The 16,853-nt window shown below is 38.2% G+C and overlaps 1 protein-coding gene across 28 annotated transcripts in view; it reads right to left on the minus strand.

Annotated features, from left to right (window-relative positions):
* The window catches only part of PARD3 (par-3 family cell polarity regulator), a 780,879-nt gene that overhangs the window by 365,275 nt on the left and 398,751 nt on the right, over positions 1 to 16,853 (minus strand). For all 28 annotated transcript variants that reach the window (XM_059655793.1, XM_059655831.1, XM_059655947.1 and 25 more), the window contains 3 exons: positions 7,634 to 7,759; positions 5,361 to 5,743; positions 467 to 606 (listed from right to left, as the gene is read on the minus strand). In XM_059655793.1, coding sequence (XP_059511776.1) covers positions 467 to 606; positions 5,361 to 5,743; positions 7,634 to 7,759 — 649 coding nt within the window. The remainder of the gene's footprint in view (positions 1 to 466; positions 607 to 5,360; positions 5,744 to 7,633; positions 7,760 to 16,853) is intronic.

Below are 16,853 nucleotides of genomic sequence, written 5' to 3' on the forward strand. Positions count from 1 at the left end.
GCATAGAAAGGAAAATTTGAAAACTGTTTTTGTCTTCTGACATTTGATTTTTATGTCTCAATTTATTTTCCATGCTGCCATTTAAAAACTTGCTGTTCCTCTCATTAAAATATACCATTTCATTTACTTCAACTGTCTCTGTTCTGATTACAAAGTAGACAGCATTTCTATATTGCCAGACATAAATGTAAAGCTATCTAGAATATAATCTCACAGGCACTGTACTTATATAATATCAAAATGTTGTGGTACCTCATAAAACAAATGTCTGGGTTATTAAAACTTGAGTACACTAAACAAAAAAGGTATTTCTTATCAAATAACATGGGACAATGTAGAAGTAAAGCATAAATGCATTGTTTCGTGATGCATACTTCTGCTACAATATAAGTTTTATATTTTATAAAAATATTTTAAAAAAATAACTTCTTAGAGTTATGGAACTTCTGACTTGGAAGCCTCTCACCTCTACCAGGCGGTCTCCTGCCTTCAGTCTCCCATCTTGGATGGCAGCCCCCCTGGGGAGGATGTTTTTCACATAAATGGGAGCTGAGCCACCTATTGTGACATCTCTGGAAGTGATGCTGAATCCCAAGCCTTCTGTACCTAAATATATAGCAGAAGATGAAAGGAAAAAAAATGAGATGTGTCCAAGTTTACAAGTATATTATACATTTAAAATAATTGTTATTACTCTCTATACCAACTTAACATTTTATAACTTTCACAGTGCCTACATGTCTTCTAGTATTTTAAAAGTTGCAACAGATTTTTCAAAATAGACTAAAATCTGAAAGGTTTAAATGCTTTACATATAAAAATTCATTATTTTGAGAAAAAATTGGAATCTATCTAAAGACTGACTAAAGATAATATACATATATAGAAATATGGTTGCTAAAAGTTATTAAATTGGTCTAAACCTTTGATTATGAAAATAAACTTAATTTCTTTATAATACAAAACAAAACTTCTGTTAAAATACACAGTACCTCCAATAGCAAGTATTATTGTGGAATAATGGTATCTAGATTTGACAAGTAGGAAGTGAAGAGGAAGAGAAATGTTCAGGGAGATAAAAAAAAAAAAATAAAGACAACTTTTTAGAGATACAGATAACAGAATCTCCCCAAACTAAAATTAGTCACAGCAATTTGCCAACAGAATGAAACCCATTATAATTGCCTAGTTCTCTTCTAACTCACCTAAATCTGACCATGAACATTTGAAAAAAAAAACCGATAAGGCAAAAATACCCAGTAAAGAATGATCACAGATCATAGATGGCAGGTCTGAAAATCAACATCATATTTAAAGGTGCTAAACTTAATGAGGCATTTAAAAATTACTATGCGGGTTTGTATGATTGAAATTCAAAGTCACTTGGCAGCTTTCTTGACAGGCACTCTTATAAGCTCAATACAGTGTAGAAGGTGGTTATATGTCACCAGAACCAACATGCAATAGGCCAGAATAAGCCTAGAAAAAAATGTGAAGATAAAAAATTTTTTAATGAATCCAAGAACTTTTGTAATATTTTAATAATGATTAATTTCTACTAGAAGTTTTTAAAAAGTTACTTAAGATATTAGGTTGCATTTCAGTTAAAATGATATTCGAACACATACTTGCTCATTTCAGAATGAATAAAGAGATGTGTAAAGGCGAAAAATTTATAACATTCATTCATTTGATTCAGCACTCAGTATAAAACTATGAGGAACAAAATATATTCTATAAGTAAACAAACAAATATGGGCAAATAAATATGAATGAAAAAGTGAGTTAAAGAAACATAAAGTAGAAATGAAGAAAATATCAAATAATTATACCTGCATCAAAAACTACTGTAAATATTTTCAAGTTCAAACAAAGCATTCATTTACTGCAAATCTAAAGTCACTTTAATATGTCTGGCCTATTCATTTCTTTTTTCTTTTTTAATATATTTTATTGATTTTTTACAGAGAGGAAGGAAGAGAGATAAAGAGTTAGAAACATCGATGAGAGAGAAACATCGATCAGCTGCCTCCTGCACATCTCCTACTGGGGATGTGCCCGCAACTCAGGTACATGCCCTTGACCGGAATTGAACCTGGGACCTTTCAGTCCGCAGGCCGACGCTCTATCCACTGAGCCAAACTGGTTAAGTCTTCTGTGCTGAAGACTTGAAGGGCACATTGTCTATATGAAATTTTCCTAATTATTCTGCTGGGACTTTTCCATATGTCTCCGTGCTGTCATGAAACTCTAATGACTTACAATAACATTTATTAAGAAAAAATTCTAAATTATTCTCCTTTTGCAATATTAATTTATATGAATTATAAAGGCTGGCTGAACCTTAATACTACTAAAATATTAGCAATAACCTCTAAATCTGTAAGCTAAAGGTTCAACCAATGACCTTTAAAAGAAAGATAAATAGATATCAATTTTCATTTAGCAAAGCCAACAAAATATTTTGCGCTGACTTAAACAGATTACTGATCTTCCCTTCTGACTTTATTAAAAAGCTAATTTCTACAAAAGGGCGTGGTATTTGAGAATGCCAAAATGGCAATAAATATTAAGAAATCATAATTATGGAAGCAAGTACATAGGGGCTACTCTATTTTATGATATTATATGGCATAGTTCCAAAATTATGACAAAGAATTATAATGAAGGCTTCTTTTTTTTAAGTACTTAAAACTGATCTCGGTTTATGAAGAGCTTCTGTCAAAGCATTTCAGGTCACTTAGAAGTGAATTTAAAGTTTAACACTGACATACCCTAAGTCTTTTATGTACTTCTTTAAGATGTTAAATATGCCCTAGCTGGTTTGTCCCAGTGGATAGAGTGTCCCACTATGGACCAAAGGTTCCCGGGTTCAATTCTGGTAAAGGGCACTTACTTGGGTTGGGAGCTCCTCCCCAGCAAGGGCCCTGGTCAGGGGGCGTGCAGGAGGCAACCAATCAGTGTTTCTCCCACATAGATATTTCTCTCTGTCTTTCCCTGTCTCTTGCACTCTCTCTAAAAATCAATGGAAAATATCTTCCAGGGAGGATTAAAAAATAAATTAATTAAAATGTTAAATGTAACATAGTTGGTAAAAAACATCTATTAACTACAATGAAAGCTTGTTCAACTATCATGAAATTATTATTTAAATAGATGTATTTAGTATTAATCAAAGACAATCAGCATTCTTCAATGTTATTCACAGTAAACTATTTTTATGTAAAATATTTGTAAGTATTGGCAGGAACCCACAGGCAGTTTCAACATTTTATCATGGATTCTCACAGCAAATTAAAATCATGGTAGATCTATAAAGCTCTATAATATTTAGATTACTCAAGATCAGCAAAATATTTAAAAGAGAATCATGGTTTCTATTTTTCTTATGTTGATTGAGCACATTCTTTGTAAATTAGCTTGTATAAAATGTAATCATAGCTTTTAAAATGCTATTAAAATAAAAGTTTATTCAAAAAATGATTTTATTTACAAAGTTCATATATCATGAATTGCTAAAATATAAGAATTGTATCCAAAACTGTAATTAACTAAGTAAATATGCCTGTATCAGTGTAAAAATGTAAAGATATTTGTGAACTCATAGCTATATGACAATGACCAGGTAAAATGTTTATCCTTTGTTGAGAGATCCCAAGCAGAATTTTATCTTTTTTACAACTCTATTTGTGTTTCTTTTTTTTTAAATATATTTTATTGATTTTTTTTACAGAAGGAAGGGAGAGGGATAGAGAGTTAGAAACATCAACCAGAGAGAAACATCGATCAGCTGCCTCTTGCACACCCCCTACTGGGGATGTGCCCGCAACCAAGGTACATGCCCTTGACCGGAATCGAACCTGGGACCCTTGAGTCTGCAGGCCAACGCTCTATCCACTGAGCCAAACTGGTTAGGGCTGCTTAAAAATTAGGGCCTGTCATTTTAGTAGAGCAACAGGAAGAAAGAGGATCTGCCATTTCTCATTTAGGAATTAACAGAGCTTAAAGGGGTTTATGCTGATATGATTCTGTGTTTGTAATGGGTTTTAAAAGTGGAGTAAAGCTGTCAGTTCCTAATCATGTCAACTAAGTAGTTGGAGCTTAAAAGTCAATAACCAGAAATAAGAAATCTGTGGTTCACATAAACCTCAATGAAAGAACATGACTTAGAAAGTAACAAGGAATCTCAGAGCTTACAAGCTTGTAAACCTTATCCCACATAGAAAGAAAAACTGTCTAAATGTCAAGATATGGAATGTTCTAGTAGGAAACTAATGCCAGCAGCAGGCAGGTAATGTGAGGTAATCGCTCAACTTTCTGTTGGGTTCATTTCCATCTAACTACAGGAATTGGTTGGGCTCATAAAAAGAAAAATATCTATATAAATAAAAGGCTAATATGCAAAGTGTCCCCTCGAGAATTCGACCGGGAGTTCAATCGCTCATTATGCTGACCACCAGGGGGCAGTGCAGAATGAAGGAAGTCCCCAGCCGGCAACCAGCAGCTAGCAGCCGGGGAAGGGAGGCCCTGGCCGGCAGCCGGAAGGCCCCAATTGGCCCTGATTGCCAGCCAGGCCTAGGGACCCTACCCGTGAACGATTTTCATGCACCGGGCCTCTAGTTCTTACAATAACACCATTTTGAAAGACAATTTAAAAACATATCAAAATGATCAGCTAAAATTGATCAGTGATAGCAAAAGTATATCTCAATGCCTGGAGAGGACAGCAATTGGTAATCAGAAATTCTAGCATATGCTTTAAGTCATGGATCCTGTACACAAGGATCCATAGTCTATAGGACAGGGATACTTAAAGAAATAAGTTGATATAGGTATATGTAATAAAGAATTAGCAAGGCCCATTATAATCCTCCTGTCTCCTTAAGAAACAGAAGCAGTATAATATCCTGGAAAATTGGACTAGTTTCTCTTCATTCTACTGCAAGCCATTAAACAGTGTCAGAGGAATCAATCACTTCCAATAACCAAAATGGTAGCATTGAAATGGGAGGACCTTTCTAAAATCCTCATCAAGTGGGATGATCAAAACATTCAAATCCTCACTACTGTTTTGGGTTTGAATGTAACATCCTGAAATCATTTTCCTTCATTGTTAAAAGTTTTACTGCAATAGTAACTGCTACCTTCATATGAAACTTATTTTTTAAAACCTTATTCTCTGATCATTTCAATTTTTATATAACCAAATTCATCTGAAAAGAATAAAAATACATCGTAAATACTTTTTAAAAAAAGTCATTACATTACTTCTTTCACATAATGGAATAAAACATAGGGTGTTTTGGGTTAGTCGGTTTAGTTTTAGAATAAATTCCATCAAACAAAAACAAGGTTTGTACCTTTCTTAAGCTGGATATTCAGCCTCTTGCCTATTTTTTTGGTGTTATAACCACTGCTTACACTTGTTCCAAATACACCTTGTGGTGCTGGGGCTGGAGCTGCCGGTGGCTTTCCAGAGGGCTGTGTACTCTGAGGTAGTCGTGGGTGCGAGTCCATCTGTTCGGCCTGGTGGGTCAGTCTGGGTACTCTCTGTGGTGCCTGAAGCCCTGCACTGTTCACACTCCTATTATCAATATACTGGCTATCAGGGCTGAAGCGGCCTGAATAGTCATTGTTCTTCTCACTTTGGGAGAGTTGTTCATACTGTTCTTTATTTGCTGCAGGAACCACATGGAACCAAATGATGGGTGTACGCATGGCCTGTCGAAACATATGCTGTGCTCTGGGTTTGAGAATGAATGGAAAATTAGCAAATTAAGACTTGCAGACTAGCAGAAGATATTATGAGCTTAATTAAGTATACAAATTAAGCAACAAGAAATGATACACTTTGTTGAGACTGAAAACTGAAATTCTGATATCCCATTTATCAATCATGTTTGCAAGCTCTGATAGAAGCATAACTGTTTCTCCAAACTTAAATTTCTCATTCTCTAAATAAAAAGGAAAAAATTATCATAACTACAGATAAAATACTGTGCTCTAAACTATAAATCATTAAATAGTTTAAAGTACAATGGAGGTATTATAATTTCAATATTAATAGAAATTAAATACAACCTCCTCTCTACAACCTCCAATACCACTTTAAAAAAATTATAGCCCAGCTGGTATTGCTCAGTGGTTGTGGGTGGACCTATGAACCAGGAAGTCATTGTTTGATTCCCAGTCAGGGCACATGCTCAGGTTGCAGGTTCAATTCCCAGTGTGAGGCATGAAGGAGGCAGCCAATCAATGATTCTCATCACTAATCTTTCTTTCTTCCTCTCCTTCCCCTTCCCCTTCCCCTTCCCCTTCCCCTTCCCCTTCCCCTTCCCCTTCCCCTTCCCCTTCCCCTTCCCCTTCCCCTTCCCCTTCCCCTTCCCCTTCCCCTTCCCCTTCCCCTTCCCCTTCCCCTTCCCCTTCCCCTTCCCCTTCCCCTTCCCCTTCCCCTTCCCCTTCCCCTTCCCCTTCCCCTTCCCCTTCCCCTTCCCCTTCCCCTTCCCCTCCCTCCCTCCCTCCCTCCCTCCCTTCCTTCCTTCCTTCCTTCCTTCCTTCCTTCCTTCCTTCCTTCCTTCCTTCCTTCCTTTCCTTCCTTCCTTCCCTCCTCCCCCCTCTCTACCCCTTCTCTCTAAAATCAATAAAAATATATTTTAAAAAAACACAGAAAAAAATTTATAAATTATTTCCTTACAGGGACCCATTCGAGGTTTTAAAGAAATGTACTTAGAAATATACTTACAAAACAATAGAAAGCACATTATGTATCAGCAAAATTAATTCAAGTCTGTGTGTACAAAAATCCTAAGAACAATACAGTCTCAATGACTCAGAATGTTAGGAGTCACTGGCCCAGTGCTACTCCATGACCAGTCCGGGAATTGCACTGCCTCATACTGATTGCCCAGTCCTTATTTCTGCTCACTCTTGCCTTATTTTATAAAAACTGAACAACTTTATTTTTGTATTTGAAAAAAGGACACATGAATCAGGATAAAGAAAATCTGGACAAACCATTCACTGTGGTTCAAAGGAGCTTTGCTTATTTGTCCTGAGAAACATTATATGAGACAAAGTTGGACATGTGAGTTACAGTATAAAACAAACTGGTATCCTGGTAAATTTTCCAAAAGGTGAGAGTAGCAAAACTGTAAAGCCTAAATTGGGGCCATAATATTTTAAGAAGCACTCTACCAGTCAGAGGGCATTTTACATTTTTTAAATATATTTTTATTGATTTCAGAGATGAAGGGAGAGGAAGAGAGAGATAGAAACATCAATGATAAGAGAGAATCACCAATTGGCTGCCTCCTACATGCCCCCCACTGGGGAACAAGCCCACAACCCAGGCATGTGCCCTTGACCTGAATCAAACCTGGGACCTCTTCAGTCTGCAGGCCAATGCTCTATCCACTGAGCCAAACTGCCAGGGCCAGAGGACATTTTAAAATACAGTCTGATGGTAGTGATTAGCTCCAATTTAATTAAATGTTTAAAAGCAACATAAACCAGAAAATACTACTCTCTAGTATAACGACAAAGATCCCAGATTTGGTGTGGAAAGCATTTTGATGACTGCACTCCATCATGCCTAAAACATGGAAGCACAGCAGTGTCTCCAGCACACACTTACTGTTCAAATCTTCTGTTTCGAAGGTCGCCATCATTAATCCTGACAATGCAATCATTCTCATGAAAAAGGTTTTCTTGTTCAGCTTTACCACCTTTCTCCAATCGTTTTACTAATAACCCCAGGGTTCTGGAACATTAAGAATGCAAATCATTACATACGTAATATTTTGACCATGTACAATGTCCCACTGCTTTAATGCTGGTATTATATTTATAGAGACTTCCTAATAAAGGGGCATATTAAATTGCTATTTTAAAACAACCACGCAGAAAAAGTAAAACAGTATAAATGATGTGTAAAAAGGAATAATTTCAAAAAATATAACAAAATATTTCTGGTTTGTTAGTATTGTGTTTCTGGAACAAACTATATACCAATACTTCTCTCTATGCTTAAAAATGCTTCAAACAGAGCTAGCCTGATGGCTCAGTGGATAAGGCAGTGTGGATCATGGATGAGCATGCATTTGTGCATAGGTTTGTCAGTTTTCTGTTTTCCGCCACCTGGTATACTGGCTAATGGCAACCTCCATCATACCATGAAAGTAAAGGTAGGGAGGAAAGACTACCTGAGCACTTGGTACATTTGAGAAGCAAAATAGGAAAGAATTAAAAATAGAAGATATTCCATCCTGGCATCTGAATTTGATCTGACCTAATATTCTGAATTTTAAAACTTGTTAAATCTCCCTAAAGTAACTTATTGCCATTATTCCCATTTGAAGAAAACCAGTAACAGGTTCAAATAATGCCACACACTCATCTCTTCAATATATACTCAAACATCAGGTTGAAAGAAAAGCCTGAATAAACTTTTAGAGACCAATCTGAAGGGGAAATAGTAAAAATTACTGGTGTGCATGGCCTAGAACAGTAACTATTTGACTGACAAGGAAGGACAGTATTCACTCCCCAGAGCAAACAGCAGAACTTTACAGGATCACAGAATAAGGTGACCTAATTTTTACTTAGTTCTAATGCTATGACTTACTTGATGGTTAGCATAAATTCTATATCACAATCATGTTAACATTTTTATGAACTTATTTTTGGCCTGTCCAAAGTTTGTGTTTTCTTTCATAATCATAACATTTAGAGAAAAAAATGCCCCTATTGATAATACAATTTAGAATCCTGCATAAATTAAAGTTGAAGACACCATCATTCCCAATGACATATATATATATATATATATATGTTTTTTTCCAATAGCATACAATTTGTAGTACCCTACATATCTTTCCAGTAGACCTATTCCCAAATAGTTTCTTTTTTTACAGTAAGTGCTGTTATCTGTACTGTGGCCATTCATCTTACTCCTCTGTTATTGGTACTGATAGACACATTTTCTTTCTATAAGCTCCTAGAAGATGGAGAAGATGGGATTCAATAATATAAGCTCAAGCACTTAGCTAGTAGTAAATGATAAGTGACTGGAATGAGTGGGTGACTGAGTGTAACTGAGGCAAACAAGTTTCATATTTCTAATTAGCTTTTTGCAAAATAAAATACAAATGAAATGAAACGGAAACTCAGATCCTTTCTTTCATGAAGGTATCATTTATACCAAATATATAATTGAACTGAAATAAATTAAATTGCAGCAAAGGCCCTTTTTCAATTATTTTGCCATTTAATCTTGTTTCTTTCATGAACATTTACAGTCATCATTTAACTTCATTCTAATTTTTATTATTAAATATAGTAAAGAAGCAATGTGTTTTACTAGGCCAAGTCTACCAACTAGCAAGAATAACAAGAGGAGATAACATTTAAATTGCCTATTGCAATTTTACCATTTGAGGATTAGCATCTACTAGTGTAAGAGTCTAAAAATCTAGTGAGTGATGTAAGCAATTTTTAGTTGCTTACTACCATATATTGGAAATAAGTCAATATAAAAATTCCCTGAGCTCAAGGTAAGAATAAAGTATACTGGTATAGCTGCATGAGCAACTTAACAGTCTTAGTCTGTATTTGGAAGAAAAGAGATTTCATAATATGCCACACCAATGATGAAGTTACTGTTAAAATATCATCATACCCACAGTCTACCTCCCTATGCTTCTCTATTGTTTAAGTTGTTTCTATGTCCAATGGAACAGTATTCTAGAAGAGGAGTCAAGTTAAGATATCTCTATGATTCTGTTGAATGGGACAAAATAATTTGAGAAATCATATTAAATCTCAGTTACTGATAATACTGGAACAGGTAAAAGACATTTAGCTACTTTACCATCAAAGGAAAAGGTGACTCAACCATACACAGACCATCTTGACATAATCACAAATGTGGTGCCACACCTGCTGCTACAAGCTACTTCTACAGACTGAGACTACTAAAAAAAAAAAAATACAGCAGTGGCCAGGGGGCTCACTTGGTTGAAGTGTTGTCCCATAAGGTTGCAGGGTCCATTCCTACTCAGGACATTAACCCAGGATGCAGGTTCAATCCCAGGACAGGGAACATGCAGGAGGCAACTGACTGATGTTTCTCTCACATCAGTGTTTATCCCTCTCACTCTCTCTCCCTTCCTTTCTCCCTAAATATTAATAAAAACATATCCTCAGCTGAGGATTAAAAAACAAAACAAAACAGAAAACAAAACAAAACATGGTTTCTGCAGTAAAAATACAGGCTACCAAGAGTCGCTCCATTAGTTTTTAATTGGTGAAATCATAATTACAGCATTTCTTCAGCCTAAACTGAGTAATAATGTTTTCATATATTCTAAAATAGTTTGTGTATTTTAAAAGATTCCACAGCCGGAACCGGTTTGGCTCAGTGGATGGAGCGTCGACCTGCGGACTGAAAGGTCCCAGGTTCGATTCCGGTCAAGGGCATGTGCCTTGGTTGCGGGCACATCCCCAGTGGGAGATGTGCAGGAGGCAGCTGATCGATGTTTCTCTCTCGTTGATGTTTCTGGCTCTCTATCTCTCTTCCTTCCACTCTGTAAAAAATCAATAAAATATATTTAAAAAAAAATAATAATAATAAAAAAATAAAAGATTCCACAGAATATTTTTAGAAAAAAAAATATAGACGTTTAACAGAAATTACTTAGCAGTTAACTAACACTGATAATTTATGTTTATAGATTTATCTCTAATAGTATTAATTCAGTATTTATGACAGTTTAAAATAATATAACTTGGAAGTCTATAATTTAACTCTATATGTAGCATCAATATTTTTCAGATGAAGAGGTGTATGGATTTATATTCATTTAAAAAATTATTTTTCTTTTAAAATTTACTTTTTCTTTCTGGGAATCACTCTAGATGATAATCTAAAGTAAAAAGGCATGGCATTTTCATTTACGGCCAAATCCATCAATAATCCTTGAAAGGGCGAGGGCTACGCCCTCCATCTTATCCTGGATACTCCATTTTTGGGCAGCAGCCTTAGCCATGTGCTCGGCAAGGAGCTTCTTCCCAGAAGCCCAAGCCTCTGCAAGCCACACCCAGGATTTCTTTAAACTAACCAATGACAATCAAGGGACGTGCGCGCCATAGATATGACCACATCCTGTGTAACAAGACACCGACTTGCGCCCGGCCAATTGGCAGGGCTCACAGTCCTCTCTCCTCCCCTTACTCCAACGCCCCTATTCAACCCCTCTTCCCACAGGGGCTCGGGCGCTCTCTCGGCCGCTTGCCGCTGCGTCGGCGCGTGTGGCTGACGGGGAGCCCAAGCTAGCTTGAATAAAAGCTCTCTGCTTTTGCATCGGACTCCACTGGCTCCCTGATGGTCTATTGGGGATCCTGAAATCTGGGCATAACAATCCTAACAGAAATTAAAAAATAAACCACAAAGAACAAAACTACAAATAATAAATAAACTACCACACTTACATAAAATATAACTGAGGTTTACTAAATGAGGCTTTAAAATTCAACTTTGTTAAAATAGTCACAAAATATCAGAATCCTATTTCTCAGCAGATAAGAGATAAGAGAAAGGATGGGTGGGAGTAGTCAACAGAGGAAGATTGTCACTCTGAGTGACATGGCAAGTAATCAGGGAATGAAAGAACAGACTGAATTAAGAATTTAGTAGCCTGCTGATTTCTAAGTACTTGACCACACTATTAGAATCATTCTCTCAAAAAGAATGGATTCACTTAAAAGTAAAGTAGCACAATCTGCAAAAATTATCTCATTAGCTTCACTAGGTGAAAATGGTTACAAAACAATGGGAATGAACTATCAAAAAAACTTCACAAGAAAATTAAACTGATAACGTAACAGCTAGACTGAGAATGAAAAGTACCCTCTGAAGGGAAATCAACAGGAAGTAATAACAGATGCTTCCATCTTCCTGAAAATTTGTGTGTGCAAGCAGGCATATTTCTATTCCTCCCACATTCAATCTAAAGGTATCTCAAGTAGTATATATAATTAAAAACAATTAAAGTATATATTTTGCAAATTCAACCAGGAACTGGAACTTGACCTGAAGTAATAAAGAATTGACTACCTCTGGTATTGTGGTCCCTGTAACACTTTTAGTAAAGAAAATAACTCAAGGTAATAAACATTTTGGCATCTCAATATGCTGGAACAGAGAATAGTTTTTCACCTTGGCAATTACCAGGATTCCTCATTAGGAGCAACCATTTCCATAAGAAGAAACCACTTTGCAAAAAAATAAGAGACAGAGAGGGAAATGAGGAACTGGTCAAACTTTGTTTGGGGGAAATAGTCCAGGAACAGAAACAACCACCCAGATGGAAAGAAGACTCAGTGTACTGGTTACTGGAACAGCAGAATTATGAAGATGTGGCCACAGGGTTCCATGGTATCTGATACAAAACCTCCTTGCCCTCCCATATGAATCTAATGTAAACCCAACATGGCACATGCTTTTTGAGCAAATAAATATTTTTTTCTTATAAATCTGAAACATCCAGAAACACACCTCTCTTCTACTGTTTCTTATACCTTATTCAAAATTGTGTGTGTGTGTGTGTGTGTGTGTGTGTGTTGGGGGAGCTAGGGGGGGGAGACCGAGGGGGGAAAATACTACATCCACTGTGTGTGTGTGTGTGTGTGTGTGTGTGTGTGTGTGTGTGTCAGGGGGAATATTATATCCACAAATCTCACTTCTGAATAAACTTCTTTTAAAAAATGCTAATGAAATAGGAATTTTTTAGGGGTGAAATACGCAGGTTTAGGGTTAGGGTGAGGTCTATATTTAAAAAATAAAGAAGGAGGGCCTCACCTGTCCTATGTGAGGTTTGACCTTTGAGCTCAAAGTTGCTATACTGACCAAGTCAAAGGGGAATAGTGGCCAATCAGAGGGGATATCGAGGCACAAAAAACTGCATGCAATCAGGAAAAAAGAAACTCAGTGGGACTCTTTCCCCGTCCCCACGTGGGAGTCTGTGCTGTAAGATTCATTCTCCCTCCCCACATGGGAGTCTGTACTTCTTCAATAAATTTCCACCTTTGCTATACCATCTTCTATTTGAGATTTCATTCTTTGACTCTGACAGAAAAAGAATCTGGGGAAGCCATCCTGCTCGGGGGAACACTTCGTGTTCCAGTCCAAAAATCCCATATCATAATGGTGCAACCCTCTTCACATTGAACTGTGAGTATACCCACAGATTCTGTCCCTTTTTTGTCCCATGTATGATTTTGAGGCTGATGGATGCCTGCCAGCCACTTAAACTTGGCTGTCATCTAAAAAGTGGGCATTTCTCTCTCTCTCTTTCACTATTTCTTTCTGGATATATTCTCGAGGGCCAAAACCACAGCGGGCATGAGTCAGTCAAGTAAAAGCCACTAGGGCGACTGCCACTAAAAGAAAAAATCTCCCTAGTCAGGATAAACTGGTGCCAGGTCAGGTTAGCATTAGGCTGCCACCAGTCTGAAGACAAAACCCAGCCATCGACTGAATGAGTGAATGGTTCCCTTCCGAAGCTCCAAAGAACCAAAGAGGCAAATTCCTCCCCTGGGTTCAAGAATCTCGAATGTCTTTAAGTGAGTAAAGGACCTTGCAGGGGCGCTGGGAGAAAGGTCTCCATGGCGTGAAGGCAGCCTCATAGAGACAACACCTGTAATTAAACTCTGACCCGTCCAGGGGATGCATACAAGGGTTGGTCACCCAGCATCCTGGGTCCTCGCAGCTGTCTAGACACCAGGAGAGAAACTCAGATATGTTTCCAAAAACATCATGTTTCTGAACCACTACATATTTCCACTCCTCTGGCCCAGATCCCAAGCAGGTTTTATTGAAGAATCATCTGCCTTTTTCTTCTGCTCTCTATCTCAGTCAGGTCAAATAGCATCTAGCCAAGACCACTGCCTCCTCGGTCCAGATCCCACTAAGCTTAACTCCTCAGTCTCCATTTGTGCAGGCCTCTCTAGTAAGGGTCCTAAGGGAAAACTTTTAGGCGAGAGTTAACATAAGCAGGGGCAGCCAACTGTTTTCCACTCCTGGCATATGAGTATAGCCCTAAGATCAGGGGTGGGCAAACTTTTTGACTCGAGGGCCACAATGGGTTCTTAAACTGGACCAGAGGGCCGGAACAAAAGAATGGATGGAGTGTTTGTGTGAACTAATATAAATTCAAAGTAAACATCATTACATAAAAGGGTACGGTCTCTCTTTTTTTTTTTTTTTTTTCGTTTTATTCATTTCAAATGGGCCGAATCCGGCCCGCGGGCCGTAGTTTGCCCACGGCTGCCCTAGATCTTCCCATCAGGCGTAAAAGAAGTTAATCACAGCCCTTAACCACTTCTGCCACCACCCTTGTAGAAGTTTAAGCCTTTCAGAGAATTCAGCATTATAGCCAGACACAGCTGTTAAGGTAGCTCATTAATTACTAGGTTGCTTGTCTCTTGCCTTTATTGTTATCCTGTAAAATGGGCACTCACTCTCGGGAGTGTTATTAAAAGTCTCATTTTCACCATGTTTTTGTTTCCTGGTCCGTCATTTGAAATTTGAATAGGTAAGCCATTTCTCACAATTTGGGGATGTGTCCGAGACTACTGTACGCGTGAAGAGGGAAAGGCTGGTTTAAGGGGAGACCCACACCACCCAATTTTGGATGGCCTCTTGGCCTAAGCCCCATCTCTTCACGGATGCTACAGAAAAGGCCCGAGACTGTTTGTCTTTGGAAGATGGCGAAAATGACACAAGGGGGATATACACCAGGCAAGCCACATGCATGGGCCAAAATGGTAAAATGGACTAAGTGTCATTTTGGTGATTAAGTATCCTTGGAGGTCGGGTACATGTGACTGGGAAATGTCTGGGACATAAAGTGAATGCGGAGTTCTGATTTGCGGTTCTGTTCTCCCGCAAGGGAAATGGTCAGAGAGAGACAAAGCAAATCTCGGAGTTTGCACGAAAGGTCAGAAAAGACCTGCTGAGGATGGAAAACAGAAATTCTAGACCTAGGGAATGCATTCCCCAAAACAGTCCATTGGGAAAATGCTGAGGTTCTGAGGAGGGTCAGTCCCCAAATCAGGGACAGGAGACATTGCTCTGCTTTGGTACTTTCTTTTAACACGTTAAGCGCCCTGTCAGTCACCAGTGACTGACACTATACTTTCTGTCCGGAAGACAAAACAGGCTGGGCACTTAATGTGCTAATGAAAGGCATTCTGAGGTGACTGTGGGTTGTGCACACTTGTAAATCTTGTGTATAAGAGTGTCTCTGTTGATATTTTGTGTCTTTGTTGTTTGGATCAATCTGTTTAAAGAGGGGGCATGTCACACTTTGCTGGGGGCCCAGCTGCTTGTGGACAGGTTGCACACATGGCAGGGATTTCAGGAACTTTAAGGCATCAGTGGCCAAGAATTCAGGGTTTGAATTCTGAGAGACTTTTTGTCTGTGTGTCTGTAATGTAACTTTGGTTACTGATGTTTTTTGCTAGTTTCGTTTGCTCTTCACTGTTTTATGAACATAAAGAACCTTCTGTTTCTGTGCTGTGTGGGCTTTGTGCCCTTCAGAACCAAAGGTCATTTTGCTGTGCTGGGTTAAGATTTTCTAAGATTCTAAGGCTAATTTGAAAGTATAAAATTTGTGAAGGTTGCGTATGTGATAAGGTTGAAAAGAAATGTGTTAATCCAGGGAAGTTTAAACAAAGGCCTGACCACTAGCTAAAGTTGTAGCCTGCCTGTAGCTAACAAACCATTATCTCCCATACCTGAGGCAAAATGGGTGGAGGAAGAGGAAAAGGGGGCAGTTTTAACCTGAAAAGGAGCTTTTAGGTTTCAAAGTAGCAGAATGAGAGGCAACACTTACAAAACCCACACAGGCGCTCTGGAGGGCCCAGGGCAGGGAAATCTTCAAAGCCCTGCCAGAATCATGCCTGGTATGCAGTCAGTACACAGCATCAGTAGTGCCAGAACGGGGTGGTTCGTGCCTGCCTGTGATGTCCCAAACCATGCAGGTCGGCTGAAGCAGAACTGAGGTTGGCTATGTGGTGGTCACAGCTTGGTTGCTTCTGTGCTTATGGGGGCATAGCGGCGAGGGAATAGGCGGGCAGTAGGGGTGTCCTCCCAGCCTTTCTACGCAAAGGATAACAATACAAAAACATATTCTATGTGTCTGTGCTTCTGTGGCATTACTAGAATATAACAATTTATTAGCCAGATTGAAAAGGGCTAATTCTGCCCTAACTGGTTTGGCTCAGTAGATGGAGCGTTGGACTGTGGACTAAAGGGTCCCAGGTTCGATTCCAGTCAAGGACATATACCTTGGTTGCAGGCACATCCATGTTTCTAACTCTCTATCCCTCTCCCTTCCTCTCTGTAAAAAAAAAATCAATAAAATATATTTTAATAAAATAAAATGTATATATAGAAAGTGGTACCCCCTTTGAGCATACCTAAGTGAAATATATAGATGAATACTAGATATTCAGGGGTAAATTTAAGCTTAAAAGGGGGAAATAAAAATCTCTTCCACCAGTACTCACCATTAATAAAAACTAAGAAGGTGTGCATTTTTCCTAAACTATTCCCTGTAAAGTCAACTAGCATGTCCCTCTCCCAGGCATTTTTTGCGGAGCAACCAAGTTGGTTGCCCAGTTTAAAAGAAAATTATATCTCTGAGGTGGCATTTTTAAGGATTGGAAGTAAAACAGCAGAAATTGAGGTTCAGTAGAAACTAAGAGTTAAGCCAGTGAGCAGGGAAGTTTAAAATTCTAAATTTGGCTAGAAATAGATTCCATCCTTTCTTCAGAAATCAGGCAGAGGATAA

Source organism: Myotis daubentonii, chromosome 1 (assembly GCF_963259705.1).
Source record: "Myotis daubentonii chromosome 1, mMyoDau2.1, whole genome shotgun sequence".
Classification (NCBI taxonomy): domain Eukaryota; kingdom Metazoa; phylum Chordata; class Mammalia; order Chiroptera; family Vespertilionidae; genus Myotis; species Myotis daubentonii.